Here is a 20,263-nt window from a genome sequence, read left to right on the forward strand (position 1 = left end):
CCCCCCCTCACCACAGCCCCCTCGCCGCCCGCCTCCTCCCGACCGCCTCGCCCGACAGCTCGACGGCTCGCACATTTACACGGGGGACGGTAGCGGAGACGGTGCGGTGAAGCAGGGAAGCGAGTCGGCCAACATAACAGCAGGAGACGTATCGGCCGAGGACAATACCGATCCTTCCGACACTTTCGATCTGTTCGCAAACTTCCCCCCACCCCCTAGCAAGACGGTGCCACATCCCCCTGTCCCCGCTGCCACAATGCTAGATCACCCAACAGACGGCAATCTGCTTTTTCCTGAAGACGATTCTTTTGGAGACTTTCTCAGTGGAGTCAGCCGGGAAGGAGATCCTGCACACGTGCAGGTACATCCTTCATTTTTTATTATTGAAAAAAATTACCGATTTCAAATTTATGACCAAAACATTCTTCTTCCTGATTAGGTACTAATTTGGGGATGAAGATATTCTGGATAATCAAATTCCCCATTCGTCCATACCTTATTCTGATGCTAATATACTATATTAATGATCATAATGAAATCCAGATTTAGATGCTCTATTTGTATTGAGTAAATTCTGTCAAACTTTTTCATATTCAATATCATATTCATTGCCACCGTGGTTCAATCAGTTGCCACATATGGTTCCATGAATAAACAGAACGGTGACAAAACAGGACAGCAATAAACAGAACTACTATAACATTTCAGGAAAAATATAACATTTAAATTGTCATATCTCTATAATAATAATAATAATATAACATATTATGCTGTTTAGATTTTTAACCCTTTCTAAGCGTTACGAATCCCGACTTAGTACAACAGTGTGCGTTGTTATTTCAAGCATCAATAAATCGTAATAAATGTCAGTCAAACATACACAAATAGAGTAGTAAAAAATCGGAGTCAAGTTCAAAAATGATTATGACAGAACCTAATATTTTATGTGACTCTAAAAATAAACATTCGTCGCCTAAAACTGATAAGAAATCACGAACAAGATTTCTTCATTGAAAAAATGCCGGCTTACTCGAGCGGCGCCATGACACTTACGAAATGGTGCTGGACTAATGCGTCGATGACAGATTAACAAGTGTAAGAACAGTTCAGTATTATAGTCTACGGCTACGATTTCGACAAATATGTCATACACATAATGAATAATAATATGGTTTATGACTTTTATGAGCATTTTTGTTGAGTGTGTTAAAAAAATATCAGTCATAAATAGCTCATTTTTATAGCATCCAGGACATCTCAAACTGTGTAACTTTTATTTGAACTCCCATACACATTGCAGCACTGCAGGTCGAGTATAAATAAATCATCCTTGAGAACTACTGGCTATTTGAGAGTAATGTACTTACCACCAGTGCCTGGTTTGTACCTACCATTGACTCCGAACTGAATGGAATCGAATGACACATAGTTTATAACAAAACGGTTTATTTTTCGAATACCTATTAGGCTATTACAATTCGTAAAATATTAAATTTCAAACACTTTTTGCACTTCTAAATGCTTTATAGTCACCACAATTTTATTTTCAAGTTCATTTGTTTTTTTTTTTATTATATTACTTCAATAACCTGTGGGTCTATTCTATACTTATCGAACACTAAAGTGATAAATAGTATCAAACTTAGGGTAGGTTTGTATCAAAATATTAGCACTTATTGTAACAATTACACGAAGTTGGTTTTTATTGTTGCAATAAGTGCGATATTTCAACAGCAGCAAGATAGGTGCTGTTAAAATATAGCACTTATTGCAACAATAAAAACCAACTTCGTGTAATTGTTACAATAAGTGCTAACATTTTGATACAAACCTACCCTAAGTATGATAATATTTATTACTTTATCACTTTAGCGGTCGATAAGTATAGAATAGACCCACTGGTACTAGAATAGGTAATCTCTTATTTTATTATAATGACATGATAGTAAGTAACTCGAGTTATTTTCGACTATAAATATAAGAAGAATTCTCCATAAAAAAAAATAGTAGTCATGAATCAAACCCTTTTGAATAGTGTTACGAAAAAAATAATTCTCAAGTGTCTGTCTCACACCAGCAGACGATGATTTGCCGCGCAGTGTATAAAAATTCAGTAGCGCGGGACCTGGTGTAGCGTAATACGACAATTTCCGCATTTATGCGGGAACGGGCATCTGATTGTTCGTGTCTTTTCTTTATAAATGGCTGATAACTAGGGTAAATAAATAATTTTTGTCTGTTTCACCTAATTCTATAACCAGAAAATAGTATTTAAAAATGTTAATCAATGATAAACAAAGAGACATATTGAATCGCGGACTCCTAGGTATATTTAAATGACACCTTGTTCAAATTATTTTCCGAAACTATTTACTCGCGGATAATATAATAGCAGATAGGCGAATGAATGCAATCTCCAAAAGCATTCCTTTTGTAAAAATATTTTGTAAATTCACTTTGATCAATGTAAATTTCGAATATTCTATTTAACAGTTTACGCACCAAATAGTTTTTCAATCATTAAAAAACAATATAACTTATTATATCGCAAACTCGTATCGTTACAAACACGTCAGTCAAATGTCTTCGACGCACATGCACTAAGAAGCGATAAGACACTATATACGCGGCAAATTTGAATTGGCCCGATGACTGATATTTTTTTATTCAAGACACGCTCCCGAAAAATATTTATTTAAATTAGATAGAACAAAAGTTTAGGCTATCCATTGACAGATGTCAAGAGAAGGATGATTTCTGAATAAATTAAATCAATGTTTGAATTATTCGCGCCTGGCCGAAAGGAGTACTAGGCAAACGAAAATCGAAATGACTTTAGTCAGCTGACGCGCGGATGACTCGCGCGTATAGGCTGACTAAAGTCAGTTACCGCGTTAGAAAGGTTAATAACACAGGTATTCAATACGCTGTAAAAAAATCTAATTATATAGTTTGTGTATTCCTAATTGCTCGAAAGCCAAAATTAAACGGGACTCAACTCAGTCTTGCCAGCAAGCTTGGTATAATATTTAATATATGGTAGATATTAGTCTTAATCAATCTAATATCTTCAAAATGCTTAGGTAACTAGTTACAATGAAATAATGAGTTTAATAATTCTGTGGAGATGAAAGCGGAAATTTAGCTATATGTCATCGGTGTTTTGTAAAAAGGGCGAATCAACCATTTTGGCGAAATCGAGATTCTAATGAAAATACAATATGTACCCCACTAGCTTTATTGTGTAAAAACGGCGAATTTGTATCTCCACAGGAAAGTACTCAAAAACGATAATCGACTAAAATTAAATTAATTAAAATTACTAAATAAAAAGCAAATGTGACATATTTGGCCTTTTAAAATATTATATAATCATACCTATTATAATGACAGTATTCTTTCTAAGCTTTATTATAAACTTGTTAGATATTTATAATCATCTACAGGTAATAAACAAATAAATGTCAAATGTTAAAAATCCTCCTCCTGTAAAATAGCATTTTGGTTGATTCGCCCTTTTTACAAAACACCGACGATGTAATCTATCTAGTAACATCATTTAATAATATTTACTTATTTGACCAACGGTAGTCTTTTTTTCAGCAATCTTGAATACAGACGTTCCCATATAAAAAAGAATGGATAATTTAATCCTTATCAGGTTTTTTGTGGAATATGGACAAAAAAGATAATTTTATATTATATAGTTTGCGGTTACAAATTGTTTCTAAAGTGCCACTAAATAAATGCATTCCGTTGCATATCTTGTATTTTCCCAAATTTAATTGTTTAATTGGTTTTTCAGTAAATGGTAAATCTAGCAGCTGCATAATTGCCAAATGGCAATCGAGATTATTGCAGTGGGCTTTAGGTGCTGCGAATTAGTGTTGCTTTATCATTCGTAATGCCGAACCTTTTTCGGACGCGATTTTCATTTTTGAGGATATCACTAAAATGCGTGAATATCTGTCTTCAATCCCAAAATACAGTTTCCAGTATGTATAATATGATGGTTTGCAACTAGAAATTTTATTTAGTGTACATTTTTTTTTTGTTAGATACAGCATGGCGTTTATTTTTTAAATATTTATATAATATATTCCTTTTATCAACTTAAGGGGGGACATGCTCGTCGAAGGTCAAAATTGAGTTTTTATTGTATTTTCAAACCATGATCCTGGACACTCCTTAAACGTTGTAGATAATCTATTTATATAATTTTAAAGCCTTATTATCCTTTATAGTTATTTTAAACATTTGATGACTGCATGAAGTATTTTTGTTACATAAAATAGTATTCTTTTAAACCTCTCGCTCTAATGTTTTAGAATATAGTCATATTTCGGTACAGAACTGTGCAGTGGTGTTAAAATTTTTTACATTTATTAATTTTTAAACGCATTTATAAAACCATTAGTATAATTTATTACGAGATAATTTTTGTAAAATATTCACGATAAAAAATTATTTTGATAATCTCTGTGATCCCAAATTTGACAAGAATTAGGCATTTTATTATTCAAAAAATCGGCAAGATTAACACATTTGGAGATGATTCTAAAGATATTTATTATAAGCTATGTCTTTGACCATTCAAGTGTGATAAACATCTTATGAATAATGATTGCTTTATAATAATTATTGACCTAAGAATAAGGTAGTGTTTTTTTGAAATACGCCATTTCTTTTGTCATTCCCTAGTGGTTAAGCTACAACATACGGCCGTAGCCATAAAATGACAAACTATAATTAAAGTAGGGAGTAAAATTATGTTAACGCGCGTGTTTGAACATGTACCTAACTGATTTTTTTTAAATTTTTTTTTAAACGGTACATGTTCAAACACGCGCGTCAATATCATTTTACTCCCTACTTCAATTATAGTTTGTTAATTTATGGCTACGGCCGTATGTTGTAGCTTAACCACTGGGGAATGACAAAAGAAATGGCGTATTTCAAAAAAACACTACCTTATTCTTAGGTCAATAATTATTATAAAGCAATCATTATTCATAAGATGTTTATCACACTTGAATGGTCAAAGACATAGCTTATAATAAATATATTTAGAATCATCTTGAAATGTGTTAATATTGCCGATTTTTTGAATAATAAAATGCCTAATTCTTGTCAAATTTGGGATCACAGAGATTATCAATATAATTTTTTATCGTGAATATTTTACAAAAATTATCTCGTAATAAATTATGCTAACGGTTTTATAAATACGTTTAAAAATTAATACATGTAAAAAATCTTAACACCACTGCACAGTTATGTACCGAAATATGACTATATTCTAAAACATTAGAGCGAGAGGTTTAAAAGAATACTATTTTATGTAGCAAAAATACTTCATGCAGTCATCAAATGTTTAAAATAACTATAAAGGATAATAAGGCTTCAAAATTATATAAATAGATCATCTACAACGTTTAAGGAGTGTCCAGGATCATGGTTTGAATATACAATAAAAACTCAATTTTGACCTTCGACGAGCATGTCCCCCCTTAAGTTGATAAAAGGAATATATTATATAAATATTTAAAAAATAAACGCCATGCTGTATCTAACAAAAAAAAAATGTACACTAAATAAAATTTCTAGTTGCAAACCATCATATTATACATACTGGAAACTGTATTTTGGGATTGAAGACAGATATTCACGCATTTTAGTGATATCCTCAAAAATGAAAATCGCGTCCGAAAAAGGTTCGGCATTACGAATGATAAAGCAACACTAATTCGCAGCACCTAAAGCCCACTGCAATAATCTCGATTGCCATTTGGCAATTATGCAGCTGCTAGATTTACCATTTACTGAAAAACCAATTAAACAATTAAATTTGGGAAAATACAAGATATGCAACGGAATGCATTTATTTAGTGGCACTTTAGAAACAATTTGTAACCGCAAACTATATAATATAAAATTATCTTTTTTGTCCATATTCCACAAAAAACCTGATAAGGATTAAATTATCCATTCTTTTTTATATGGGAACGTCTGTATTCAAGATTGCTGAAAAAAAGACTACCGTTGGTCAAATAAGTAAATATTATTAAATGATGTTACTAGATAGATTACATCGTCGGTGTTTTGTAAAAAGGGCGAATCAACCAAAATGCTATTTTACAGGAGGAGGATTTTTAACATTTGACATTTATTTGTTTATTACCTGTAGATGATTATAAATATCTAACAAGTTTATAATAAAGCTTAGAAAGAATACTGTCATTATAATAGGTATGATTATATAATATTTTAAAAGGCCAAATATGTCACATTTGCTTTTTATTTAGTAATTTTAATTAATTTAATTTTAGTCGATTATCGTTTTTGAGTACTTTCCTGTGGAGATACAAATTCGCCGTTTTTACACAATAAAGCTAGTGGGGTACATATTGTATTTTCATTAGAATCTCGATTTCGCCAAAATGGTTGATTCGCCCTTTTTACAAAACACCGATGACATATAGCTAAATTTCCGCTTTCATCTCCACAGAATTATTAAACTCATTATTTCATTGTAACTAGTTACCTAAGCATTTTGAAGATATTAGATTGATTAAGACTAATATCTACCATATATTAAATATTATACCAAGCTTGCTGGCAAGACTGAGTTGAGTCCCGTTTAATTTTGGCTTTCGAGCAATTAGGAATACACAAACTATATAATTAGATTTTTTTACAGCGTATTGAATACCTGTGTTATTAACCTTTCTAACGCGGTAACTGACTTTAGTCAGCCTATACGCCCTATCATCTTGAAATGTGTTAATATTGCCGATTTTTTGAATAATAAAATGCCTAATTCTTGTCAAATTTGGGATCACAGAGATTATCAATATAATTTTTTATCGTGAATATTTTACAAAAATTATCTCGTAATAAATTATGCTAACGGTTTTATAAATACGTTTAAAAATTAATACATGTAAAAAATCTTAACACCACTGCACAGTTATGTACCGAAATATGACTATATTCTAAAACATTAGAGCGAGAGGTTTAAAAGAATACTATTTTATGTAGCAAAAATACTTCATGCAGTCATCAAATGTTTAAAATAACTATAAAGGATAATAAGGCTTCAAAATTATATAAATAGATCATCTACAACGTTTAAGGAGTGTCCAGGATCATGGTTTGAATATACAATAAAAACTCAATTTTGACCTTCGACGAGCATGTCCCCCCTTAAGTATTTAATTAATATATAGATATATATGACAAAATTGAATGTTTTATTTTTCCCCTGGCTATTCTGTTTCTTCGTGTTTTGTTTTGTCCGGTTACCGCTACATAATGTATTACATATTCAACTTGAGCATTGAAATAAAATTATAAATTATATCCATTCCATTCTTTACTTCCTACATTTGAATACCAAAGAGACAGGATGTCCACAGTGCCATGAAAGATATTGATTATATTATATGTGATGTCATTGCACAGGCTCTACCCGGGTTTAGCGACCTGCTGGGAGGGGGCAGTGTTGCCTCTAATACCAAACCTGATTCGGCCTTTGACCCATTCGGGTTGGCCGCCGCTTCCAAAATGGATGACTCCGCCTCTTTACTCACTCCCAACGTGATGCCAGGAAATGGGAAAGGCTCAACCAGCAACGGTAACCACTCTACTTATTTCATTTTTATTGTTTGTTACCAATCTACCTAGTAATATTCTGCACCTATACAAATTTGTATGGTCTTATTAATTTGTGAAAATATTTTATAGAATTTTTGGAAGATTGCTTGAGATTTCCCAAAAAAAAAAAATACCATTGCAGACATAATTTGTACATTCTTAAAATATTCTTATTTCTTTCCTATCAGATGGATCTGAGTCCGGAGATCCGACAAGTAAGTTTAAAAATGAAAACAGAAATACCTCCGAACAGGCCCCCGCTCACTCCTCTGTCTCACTGTGAAACGATTTCCCGTTACAGGTAAACAGGACGCATCCGGCAAACGAGATCCTTTTGCAGACTTCGGCAACTTCGGCAGTTCGGGCGGACAGACGGGGCAGGGGGGGCAGAGTCCCATGGCGAGCGCTTGGCAGAGCGGCGAGAATTCGGCGGCCGCATCCAGACTATCCAGCCCCAGCCACCGGACGGCGGCCACACCTAGTCCTTCACATCTGGCCGATTATAAGTACATAATATGAGATATTTTTTGTTTATTGATTTCACCACTACATAGAATATTAATCTGAACAAAATTTATATTCTCTCCCCTCTCCGTAAGCGTTCTTATGTTAGTGGCGCTTAAATGGTGCATAATATAATCCAACTAGGTACATTTAAATACTGCAATATATTTTTGGTAATAAATGAAATAACAATGACAACCATAAATTATTAATTTTCTTAATTCTCTCAAACAAGTTTCTCTTGTAAAAATAGTCTAAGTCAGTAGTGTAGTTAGTATGTATGTACATATTGATGAAATTAATAAGTTATGGGTTACATAACATGTCAATGAATCTATCAAATTATTTGTTTTCCTATAGCCGAGCACACTTTGAACCGCCTAAGCCACCCGGAGAGAAGGTTAAAAAGCCGGGAGATGTTTTTGGAGATCTCTTGGGAAGCCAAGGTTATGAATTCGCTCGTAAAGATTTCGGACCACGCACTATCAACCAAATGAGAAAAGAAGAAATTGTACGTGATATGGACCCGGAAAAATTGTTAATAGTAGAATGGGTAAGTAGAATTTTACAGTTTATCTAGTTTTATCTTGCATTGTTATCGTAAATATGACATTAAAAACCACACTAGTGTCAAAGCAGAGCTTGAACTATACCTAGAGCAGTGGTTTCCAAACTTTGTTACTACGACTCCCTTTTAAAAAATCTAATCTTGGCGCCTCCCTCCCCCCATTATTTCATTAACCTTTTTATCGCGACATAATTTCGCTCATGTACTTGTTCGGGCGCGCTGCGATTTTTACGATTCATAAATCATACCGAAACGTCATTAAAAATGTACCTAAAAATCCACTGAGTGGCTCTAGCTATAATAAAACATTCCTTTTAATTTTACAGCATGTGAAAATAAACAAAAAGATCGTAAATTAAGCAACAGAGCTTTAAGAAATTCTGTCATACATAATAAAGCACGCTTGGAGTACATACCGCAGAGTGAAGTGGCCTCTATGATACCGGATAAGTGGTAGACACTTGCGCCGATGATTAATGTTCACACGTTTTTTAACACCAACACAGAACGCACACAATCGTTATTGTTATATTATTTCCTTACAACTTGGTCTCATATTTCAGTCACACCTAATTAATGTTTATGGCTTAACTATATTTCAAAAATTGATTTTGTCATGGTAGTCATAAAAACAGGGCACAGAGCATAAAGCGACATCACATGCTTCACACATAATGTTCGTCATTTTTCTTTTTTTATCTTTAGTAGTTGAAGCAATACACACACGACATCTTCGATATGGTTTTGTTTTATTTACTGTTGGAGGAATTTTACGGGGTAAATGTCTTAGGAGTTCTGTTTTTAAAATTCTTTTTGGGTTATTAACTACACGAGTAGTTTGTGATGTCGATGGTCTTGAGGCACTGCCATATGTATCGATTAATTGCCGGATTACGTTTAATTGAAATTCAGCTAAACTAATTTTTTTACCGGTGATAACTTTGTAAAGTATGCTACTATTTAATAAAAATAAATCTATGATGTGGAATCCAACCTTTTTATACCACTTAAGACTCTTTCGCATACACGAGAGGCTGCTCAACATCATGTCAGCTTTGTCTACCGTGCCCATATTTTTATTACGAGGGTGGGTCAATAATTCCTTAGAAAAAAGCATTAAAACAGTTTTTATTTTTGTATTTTTTTTTTATTTCTCAACATAATCTCCTTGGAGCTCAATACACTTGGTTAGACGTTTCTCAATATTTTTTAAACCGTCAGAAAAATAAGTTTTCGGAAGGTCCTCAAAATAAGCATTTGTCCGATCGATGACTTCTTCATTTGAAAAAAAACGTTGTCCACTTAGCCATTTTTTTAAGTTTGGGAAAAGGAAAAAGTCACTGGGGGCTAAATCTGGGGAATACGGTGGGTGGTCGACCAATTCGAACTTCAATTCTTCAATTTTAGCCATTGATCGTAAACATGTGTGAACACGGGCATTGTCCTGATGAAAGAGGATTTTTTTCCTGTTTAACCCGGCGCCCGCTTCTGTCACGAAAGTAGTACGCGAAATTGCGCAAAACTACGGGGCTACAGCGCTTCTGTCGCCAATGTTGTACGCAAAAATGCGCCGGTCGATTATGTAGAATATACATGACGCATGATTTTGAAATCTCTACCATAATTTGCCTTATTTCATTACCAACGGTGACATATATATAATATTGTCAAATAAATTATGTTACAATACTAAAACTTCGATGTTTGACATGCCTTCGACAGGCCGTCAATCTACGCTCATTTAATTTTGGCTTGCCACTTTACTGCGTTTGCGCAGTATGCGTATTATCACTGTTGTGAGAGGACTGTGCAAGGAATCGCTCTTGTCGTTTTTCCGTACAAAATATTACGTATTTTACGCGATCTGTTGTATTGTGTGAATTTTATTATAAATATTTTGTCTGTGTTATTGTTTATGTGTTTTTAACTATTCCATTCATGTGTATTAAACTGTTATAAGGTGTTTTGACTATATTTTTTTGGACTATTTTACCTTTTTTATCGTGTGAGTGTTTGGTTGAAAACTTTTTTCAAACTTCAATATGGCTGGTTTAAGTGAGGAATTGGACTCCGATTACGAAATGTCTGAAGAAGAATTGGAACCATCTGACCTCAGTGATGTAGATATATCAGAAGAGCCAATTGAACACTTGAGAACATGGACATCCGGACCCCATGTCCCGATCGTGTATGAGTTTGATGATTTTCAATCCGGCATAGCAAACAGCGATTTGACTGAGACTTCGCCTGAGTGTCTTTTTTTTGAACATTTTTTAAACCGTGATATAATGTTGAAGGTAGTCCAACAAACAAACATTTTTTTTCACTATCAATATAATACTCAAGAACTTGGACCAAAATCACGTTCTCATAATTGGATCGATACAACTGTATCAGAATTATATGCATTTTTTGCGGTGTCAATGCTCATGACACGAAACAAACATTTGTCACTAGAAGAACACTGGAGTACGGATTGTTTTTTAAGTGCACCCATTTTCGGTCAGACAATGCCTAGAGACCGATATGAGTTATTGCTCCAAATGCTCCATTTTTCCGATCCAACAAGTGTTACCTCAGATAGACTAAATAAAATTAGGTTACTTTTAGAGCATACACGCAAAATTTTCAAAGACACGATGATTCCGCATCAAAATCTCTGTATCGATGAGAGCATTATTGTTTTTAAAGGGAGACTTATTTTTAAACAATTTATTCCATCGAAGCGTCATCGTTTCGGTATCAAAATGTTCGTGCTGTGTGACGTTATGACGGGTTATATTTTAGATTTTATTATTTATTGTGGTGACGGGACAGACATAGTGGATAGCCAAAACTTTGGAATTTCCGGAGCTGTTGTGACAACGCTGCTGACCGAGTATCTGGGCAAAGGGCATTCGTTGTGGTGCGATAACTGGTACACCGGTCCACAGTTATTCAAACACCTCCATGAAAATAAAACCAATGCTTGTGGGACTTTACGTAAGAATCGCAAAGAAATGCCATGCTTCAAAAAGCTGAAAAAGGGGGAGACAGAGGCAAAGTCAAAAAGCCCACTGTTGGCTCTCAAATGGTGTGACAGAAGAGATGTCCACATGCTTACAACCATGCACGATGACTCCTTCGGTCCAACCGGTAAAACTAATTTTAGAACCGGAGAACCCATTATGAAGCCAAAGTGCATCTTAGAGTATAATAAAAATATGGGGACTGTCGACAAGGCCGACATGATGCTCAGCAGCTTGTCGTGCATGAGGAAATCTGTGAAATGGTACAAAAAAGTAGCATTTCACATGATTGACCTCTATTTATTAAATTCATTCTATATGTATAAATCTGTTACTGGTAGTAAAAAAACTTTAGGAGAATTTCAGTTAGTCGTGATAAAACAATTAGTTGCTAAGTACGCTGTGAAAATCACGAAAACTCCACAACCCAGACCATCGACTAGTGAAAATCCATTGAGGTTGTTACCTAGAACTTTAACAGATCATTTGCCGGAACACATTCCGCCCACGGCAAATAATAAAAAGCCCAGAAGACGCTGTCATGTGTGCGGAAATTCAAAAATTAATAAAAAAAAAACATCTCTATCTAGATATATGTGTTGTATTTGCAATGTGGCTTTATGTCTCAGTCCGTGTTATAAAATCTACCACTCTTCAAAACAATTTTAAATGTGAAAAGTAAAAATAAATATGTAACTCAGTAATAATATTTAATAGCTGTTTAAGTGTCTGCCTAAAAGTTTGTTTAGTCTAAAATTATTGTGCTATATTTACGACCCTACTCAGGGAAAAAACATTATGTGTGATTTTATTACCATTTGTGAAGTGTTTCTATACTCGCGTCAAGCACGAGCGTGACGAATAACAAAATACAAGCCTTGCAGTGCTCCATATACATAAAACAAAATGGCGGAAATCTTCTAAATGGTGAGTCTTTGTATAGAATTAATTTCTTCGGATATTTTTGACATTATGACTGATTTATTACGGTTTTTTAATGTTGTAAAATAATCTGAACATGTCTAGGCGCCTAAAGAGCCATAAAACTCATTTTTTATTACCATTTTTATTATGAAACACAGAAGTTAAATTAAACAAAAACCGTCACCGCGGAGAGTGAATTCGTCATACTACAATAGCCCGCGAGTGCCAGGTTAAATGAGGCCGTTTTTCTTCAATTTTGTTTTTTAGCTGGTCCAATAAAGATGCATAATAATCCCCTGTTATTTTTTTTTCCTTTTTCCAAATAGTCAACGAAAATAATTTCACGTGCATCCCAAAATACAGTAGCCATAACCTTACCAGCTGATTTTACGGTTTTCGCCTTCTTTGGACATGGTTTGCCTTCGCAATCCACTGCTTTGACTGTTCTTTCGTCTCGGAAGTATAGTGGTGTATCCATGTTTCATCTACATTCACAAAGCGACGAAAAAATTCATCCGGATTGCGTTGCATGAGCGACAACAGGGCTTTAGAGGCCACCACCCTATTGCGTTTATTGTCGACTGTGAGCAAACGCGGCACCCATCTTGCAGAAATATTTTTCATGCCCAATTTGTCATGTAAAATAGAAATGACGCTACCTTTTGAGATCCCTGTAACCTCAATTATCTCACTCAACTTTAATCTTCGGTCACTTAACACCATATCGTGGATTTGATTGATCATTTCTGGTGTAGTCACCTCTACAGGACGTCCTGAGCGTGGTTCATCCTTTGTTGATGTACGACCACGTTTAAATTCATTTAACCAGTTATAAATAGTTGCAAGTGAAGGAGCAGATATGCCGTGAACTAAATCCAACTCATTTTTTATTTCCTTTGCTGTTAACCCTTTTATATTAAAATGTTTAATAACAGCTCTAACCTCAATTTTCTCCATTTTCCATTTTTCCATTTTCCACAAGCATTTTTTTTTTTTAAATGTACGAGAAACACACAACAACCCGACCAATCTGATTGAAACTTCGCAGCATACTGAATCGGTAGTGCCGCTGCATGAAAACAAACCGCTTACAGTACTAGTCGCGCCACCTGTCGGCTTTTCTAAGGACTTATTGACCCACCCTCGTATAATCCACAACGCATTGTGGTTTTATAATGGGTTGTCCTGTGGCCCTATTAATTTTATCTGTCGGTACCATGGAGTCATCGTGCATGGTACTGATCATATGCACTTCCCGCCTATCATGCCATTTTAACACGAGCAATGGGCCACGGTTAAGAGATTTTACTTGTCCTTTCTTCAGTTTATCAAATTTTGGCATTGACTTTCGTGTTTTACGTACCGTGCCGCAAGCATTTGTCTTTTTTTTATGTAGAAACTGAAATAATTCTGGGCTGCTGTACCAATTATCACAAAATAGTTTATGCCCTTTACCAAAATAATCCTTCATCAAAGTGGTGACAACAGCCCCAGATATTCCCAAAAGTTCACTATCACTTATTTCGGTTTCTACACCACAATAAATAATAAAGTCTAAAATATAACCGGTTTCCACATCACAAATCACAAATAATTTGATTCCAAACCTATGTCTTTTTGACGGTATAAATTGTTTGAATATTAATCTCCCTTTAAAAACAATGATACTTTCGTCGATGCAGAGATTTTCGTTTGGTAGCATTGTTTCTTTGAATATTTTTCTGCAGTGGTCAAGAAGTGAGCGCACTTTATAAAGACGATCTCCAGTAGGGATTTGGGTATCAGAGTAATGTAGCATTTGTAGAATCAACTCATACCGATCTCTTATCATAGTTTGGCCAAATATTTTAGAATTTAATAATGGATCAGCACTCCAATGTTCTTCAATTGTGAGATGGCGATTTCTTGTCATCAACATTGATACAGCATAAAAAACATACATCTCTTCTGGGCATGTATCATACCAGGCATGGATCCTTGCATTCGGAGTGTGGGCTTGTGTGTTGAGCATATGGTTGCGGTAATTATTTGTATGGTTAACTATGGTATTCATTATTGTTTTGTTAAGAAAATGACGAAAAAATTCCATTTCTGTGGAATTTTCATTGAGCTGTACACTAGGGTTAACGCCTGAGTTGAAACTATCAAAATCGTATGTGATCGGCACGAAGGGACCCGCAGTCCACGATTGGAGTAAACTGTCTGGTGCTGCACTGGTAGACGGTTCAGCCACTCCTTCATCACTGCCTATATTGGAAGGCTCGTCAACATCGTCGGGATGTTCTACTAGCGCAGCTTCTTCATTATCACTTTCCATCTCATAGTCCGAATCCAAACATTCAACATCAGGGATAGACATTTTTATTTAAACACTAAATATGCTATTATAACTTAACAGTTTTGAGGAAATTTAAAGTTTTAATTCACTACACAATAATATTAAATTTTAATCTTAGTTCTTTATTCGACTAAAATGAGAAGAATTTTAATCATCACTTTCCTTGAAATAAAAATGAGTGGCCGTGAATTTTGAAAATCTATTCTACATTTTTTAATTTAAATTTAAATATTTTACAGATTATTATTTACTTATTCTCAATTTTTCGTATGTATTTCCATACAGTACAAAAGATTTATTATAGGAATTTTAAATTATTTATGTGTTAATAATTTCGTTTTCACTTTACAACCACTGATTTAATTCATAAAATCACTTTTCATTTAAAGAATTAACGCACATAATTAATTATTAACAGAATGGCGCATCAATAATAATTTTATAGAAAACCGTAAAAAACTTTGAAATGTATCAATCACAACACGAAAGCAATCGACTGTTGAAAATTATCACCGCACTAGCCGATTTCATGTATGAGATCATTAACATCAATTCGCGCCGGCGCAAATTGCGCAAAGCAACTAGCGGTAAATTTTGAAACCAATCATTGGAAATCTGTTTTACTCCAATATCGACAGGGTATGTGTCTTTGCTTAATTTCGAATTATCTAAAAAGTCTTATTGAAAAAAAGTCACAGATGTCAGTAAAGGAATAACCCAGCTAGTTTTTCAAACAAATTTCGACTGTATTACTCGCCGAATTACGAAAATACGGAGGTAGAAACTTATGGGCACTTCTGGATGCCCTTAGCGGTGAACGGTTTAACTATCATGGGCATTTCTAGATGCCGTTAGCGGGAGGAGGGTTAAATAATACAGACACCTTTTTAAACAGCCATAAATGTACTAATGCAAAAATGAAAAAAAAACTTAATTATAAAAATAAACAAGGTTTTACTACTTATATTATATTCATTTATTTTTCATGCGATGGATGTGCTTGTTTATTAGCACAAAGTGCTCTTTTCTACTAAACGGGAACGATATTTGGATTTCATTGCAGCTCATAATATAGTTATCACATCAAATAATTGCAACGCATAACCACATATTTAAAATATTTTATAGTCCTGAAAGTAGCGCCGCGCTTTTTTTAACTATTAGTGTTATGTAAGTTGGCACATTGAAACAGCACCATTGCTTATAGCAACCATCTTTGACAGTTGAGATTTGTACGTATAATATGATAATATGCGATTCTCATTTAGGATCTTTTTTATTCTAAATAAATTGTTTCAATCTACTTGGCTACCCATTAATTTTGTCCTTTCGCTGGCTAAATGACGATAAATATCATACATTTGCATTATACATAATGTGGATTCTTGAATTTTATTCCTGTACAAGTCAAACATGTTTCATTTTCGAAATGGTCTTGTATGAATGTAGTAATTAATATAATGATAACATCCATCCATCTTTATCTTGAATGTATGTACATTTAATAACCGTTAGAATTTGCTTTTTGAGTGAATCCAAAATTGCATTGAAGTGCTTCTTGATTTTGACATATCTGGGCAATAATAATGTGAATTGACTTGTAGCTAATTTAAATGATAGCCCATCTGTCCCTTTTTTAGCATCATTTTCATAATATTTAGGTTCCGTCAAGGCTGACTAGTCGTGGTAGTGCTAGTTATCGATTATCTTCGAATGCAATGCGGTAACCTTTTCACCGTCAATGAAGATTTTCGATTTGTACATGCTGTACAGCTCCTCATTATAGTATCCAGGGTCCCTTTTAAAAATCTTCCTCAGAACTTTCGTATCTAGTTCTCTAAGATCCTCACAGAAATATATTGTCCACACATCAAGACAAATTACTTTTTACACATATCGCACCCTCGCAACTAAACTGCCACAATCCAAAAAACGTCAAACAGAGAAAATCAGCTTTGAAGTTTTTACCTTTTGCATTTCTGTACTGTATTTTTGAAATATATTTAGATATTGAATGAATTTTTGACTTGAATTTGATGACTTACAGATGTGAAATTTTCGGTACATATACTATGAACGATAGACAGTGAAACGTAGTAATTAACTCAAAACACGTAATTTTGGACTTGTGGCGGCTTAGTTGCGGGGGTGCGATATATTATATTATACAATATATATTTTAAATTATTCCACATATTTGGTAGAACTAACATCAGTTTCTTTGTCGTTATTTACCTGTCATTTATTGCATATAATTTTTTGTCCCGTTTCATGTTGCCTACCTAGACTGAAGGTAAAAAGTCAAATATTCGAGCTCTCCTGTGCTCACTTCACACAGTCGTGTGGGAGAACTGTCGCTGGACTCGATGTGATATGGGTGCCCTCGTAGGACCAGGTGATGTTCGTAAGGCTTACCGCCGGGCATGCCTTGCTATTCATCCTGATAAGGTAATGACATTTTGAAAAATATATATATGCATACTTGTTAGTTTTACTTTTATCATTTATTTATAGTAGAATAAAACCATCTTTGATTTAAATACCAAAAGAATGATGTGTCTAATAACAAAAATCGACTAAAAACTAGAATGATAATAAATGCATAATTATTTTTATTAGCCGGTGGTAACATATTTATATCACTTTAAATAATTCTGTTCATCATTACGTTTTTAAAGATTTTTTTGTGTGATTTTGGGGTGCTTTAGAAATTATAGATTGTTACATAATATTATTGTGTGAAATTGCACATAGAATATGAAAGTATTTTTTATTAGATTTCCCATATCTGTGACTTATCAATTTTTGTTATTACCTCAAATGAGGGCTACTTAGCAAAGATGACAATCTGTTAATTATATCGTCACCGTTCAGGCAAAAGTCACCAACCCTCAAAAAGGCAGTTCTGAGTTGAGTATGTCATCCGAAACGTAAAATTATGTTCTTTAAGATGCAAAAGTCACCACGGTACATTAGTTAGTAAACAGTTCGAAATTGTAAATCCGAATTATTTGATTTTCACTGAATGACTTTCGATAAAATCTTAACAAGCATAAGTCATTATAAGCGGATAGATATTATTGACACTATAAAAAATAAATCCTTCGTTATAAACATAGAAGCAAAAGTCACTAAACTATGTATGGTGACTTACTGATTTGTCATTTGAAAATTTCTAATACTCGTATGACACAGGCAACAATAACTAACCAGGAATAGTTATTTTAGTTTGTCATAATAAGATCGCTTTGGTCCAGATAATTAACAAGCAAAAATCACCAAACCACATTTCAGCCATCTTGCCTCTTTCCAAAACATTACAGATGTATTAATTAGCATCAAAAAGTAAAAGTAACCTAAATAACTTATTAAGAAGACATGAAAAAATGGTGTAATGTAGATAAAACATTAAAACAGTACAATCTGATATTTCCTTCACGTCTCCAAACTATCTCAAAATGATGTTTTTTGGGTTGGTGACTTTTGCCTGAACAGTGACGATATCATGTTGAACATTCTGTTTCGAAAAAAGGAAAGGCTACCAAATTGAAATTATGTCTAAAGTTGCTTTGCTCTGTGTTGTATGTATGTACGTACTATAGATCCACCAGTATAAGTTGTCCGCTGAGTGAGGGCGCCAAATGCTAATATTTGACATTAACATTCAGTACTTTTTATACTGTGATGAGCTTAGTTCTAAATTTGAACACCTGACGATTTATGATTCTATACCTGAAACTGTCAAATGCAAATTTCGAATGGGTTTTTTTTTCACGTTTTGCTGTAAATCTTTTGTCACATAAATTCTTTATAGAGAAATTGTTTCATCTGACATGTAATAAAACTAATTTATATTGATCTATCTTTTACAGCAAATGGGCACCGAAAATGAAAATATAGCAAAATTAATATTTATGGAATTAAATAACGCTTGGAGTGATTTTGAAGGTGATGAAAAACAACAAAACTTGTTCCAGTCATAAATTCTATTACTATTCGATTAACTTACTATTGTATTATATTCATAATATTATATTATATTCTTTCCAAATATAGAACTGAACCTTTAATTATAATTTTCTAGAATGGATTATGTTAAGTAGTATTATTTTGTATCATATTTTTTTACTATTCATATTTTTATGAACCGAAAAGCTAGTAATCAGAAGCTGACTAAATAAATGTAATTGTGATTTATTGCCTACCTACTAAATTATGATGGCTGTTTCAATAAAGTATCTTCAAAAATATCAATCCATACTTAAATAATTAGGACCCTATCTGTCTTTTGATGAAGATATTATTACGCCAATGGGGGATACTTTGTGAGAATAATCTCAGTGCTTCTAATGTTACTAAATCATTTAAAAATGAATATGTATTTGTTTTGTATAAATTTAATGCAATTATACAAGTCATATACCTACCAAAAAGAAATTGACGCCAGATCTCTTTTAACTGATTAAGTCATATGACCCAAATTTCCCTCGAGCAGTGTAAAGATATCGATAAACTTTTGATTATAATTGCCGGATTATTGTAGTTAATCTTTATCCTGACCCATAGTTCGTCCTAAAATACAGCAATGAGACAGTGGTTTGCATTTAATCATTAATAAGTAATAACTTTTAAGATCGTCTTATTTTTAAGATTTACTTGTATTATTTTTAAACAGCGTATCTAACCCTCGTCGTAATAGGATGAATATTAATTTGTTTGTTAAAACTTTTTCATTAACTGTGATGTTTTTATACCATTATAACTTTAAAAATCGTGCTAACTTTTTGTTTAAGTAATATGCGCTATTTACTTTTTACCTGCATTAACTTTGCAGTTTTGTTTATTTGTACTAATTTCTCGGCATAATAATTTTCCTATTACCTAATTATTTTAGATTTTATCAATTTTATTCTTTAAACATAGAACAGAATATATGCCTCTCTCTCGTCAAACATAATAAATAGTTCATAAAAATTGGTTTACTTCTCTGAAAACCAGACAATTACTCACTGGCGTGCCATGCCTATAACTAATAAAAATGCCTGCAATAGTAGTACATGTAGTGCAATAGTAATACTTATTAATGATATTACCTGTTCATTAGTCAGTGAGATTATGTATGAATATAAGAATCTCAACCCCTTTGAAGGTGCCATGTGTAATGTATCTATTATATATACATAGTACCTATCAGAATTTCCCAAAATGTACACACCTGGTAGATTGGTATTTTAATTTTCGCAATCCATTATATTATGAAGTATG

The 20,263-nt window shown here is 33.5% G+C and overlaps 1 protein-coding gene across 1 annotated transcript in view; it reads left to right on the top strand.

The window, feature by feature from the left end:
• Window positions 1–19,115, top strand: part of LOC147068220 (cyclin-G-associated kinase-like) — a 34,526-nt gene extending 15,411 nt beyond the window's left edge. The window contains 7 exon segments of the mRNA XM_085952122.1: window positions 2–361; window positions 7,465–7,636; window positions 7,845–7,871; window positions 7,958–8,162; window positions 8,521–8,713; window positions 17,285–17,446; window positions 18,871–19,115. Coding sequence (XP_085808248.1) covers window positions 2–361; window positions 7,465–7,636; window positions 7,845–7,871; window positions 7,958–8,162; window positions 8,521–8,713; window positions 17,285–17,446; window positions 18,871–18,981 — 1,230 coding nt within the window. The 3' untranslated portion in view covers window positions 18,982–19,115.
• Window positions 19,116–20,263: the final 1,148 nt, after the last annotated feature.

Source organism: Rhyacophila brunnea, unplaced genomic scaffold (genome assembly GCF_057557595.1).
Source record: "Rhyacophila brunnea isolate RB1 unplaced genomic scaffold, BYU_Rbru_1.0 scaffold_3, whole genome shotgun sequence".
NCBI lineage: Eukaryota > Metazoa > Arthropoda > Insecta > Trichoptera > Rhyacophilidae > Rhyacophila > Rhyacophila brunnea.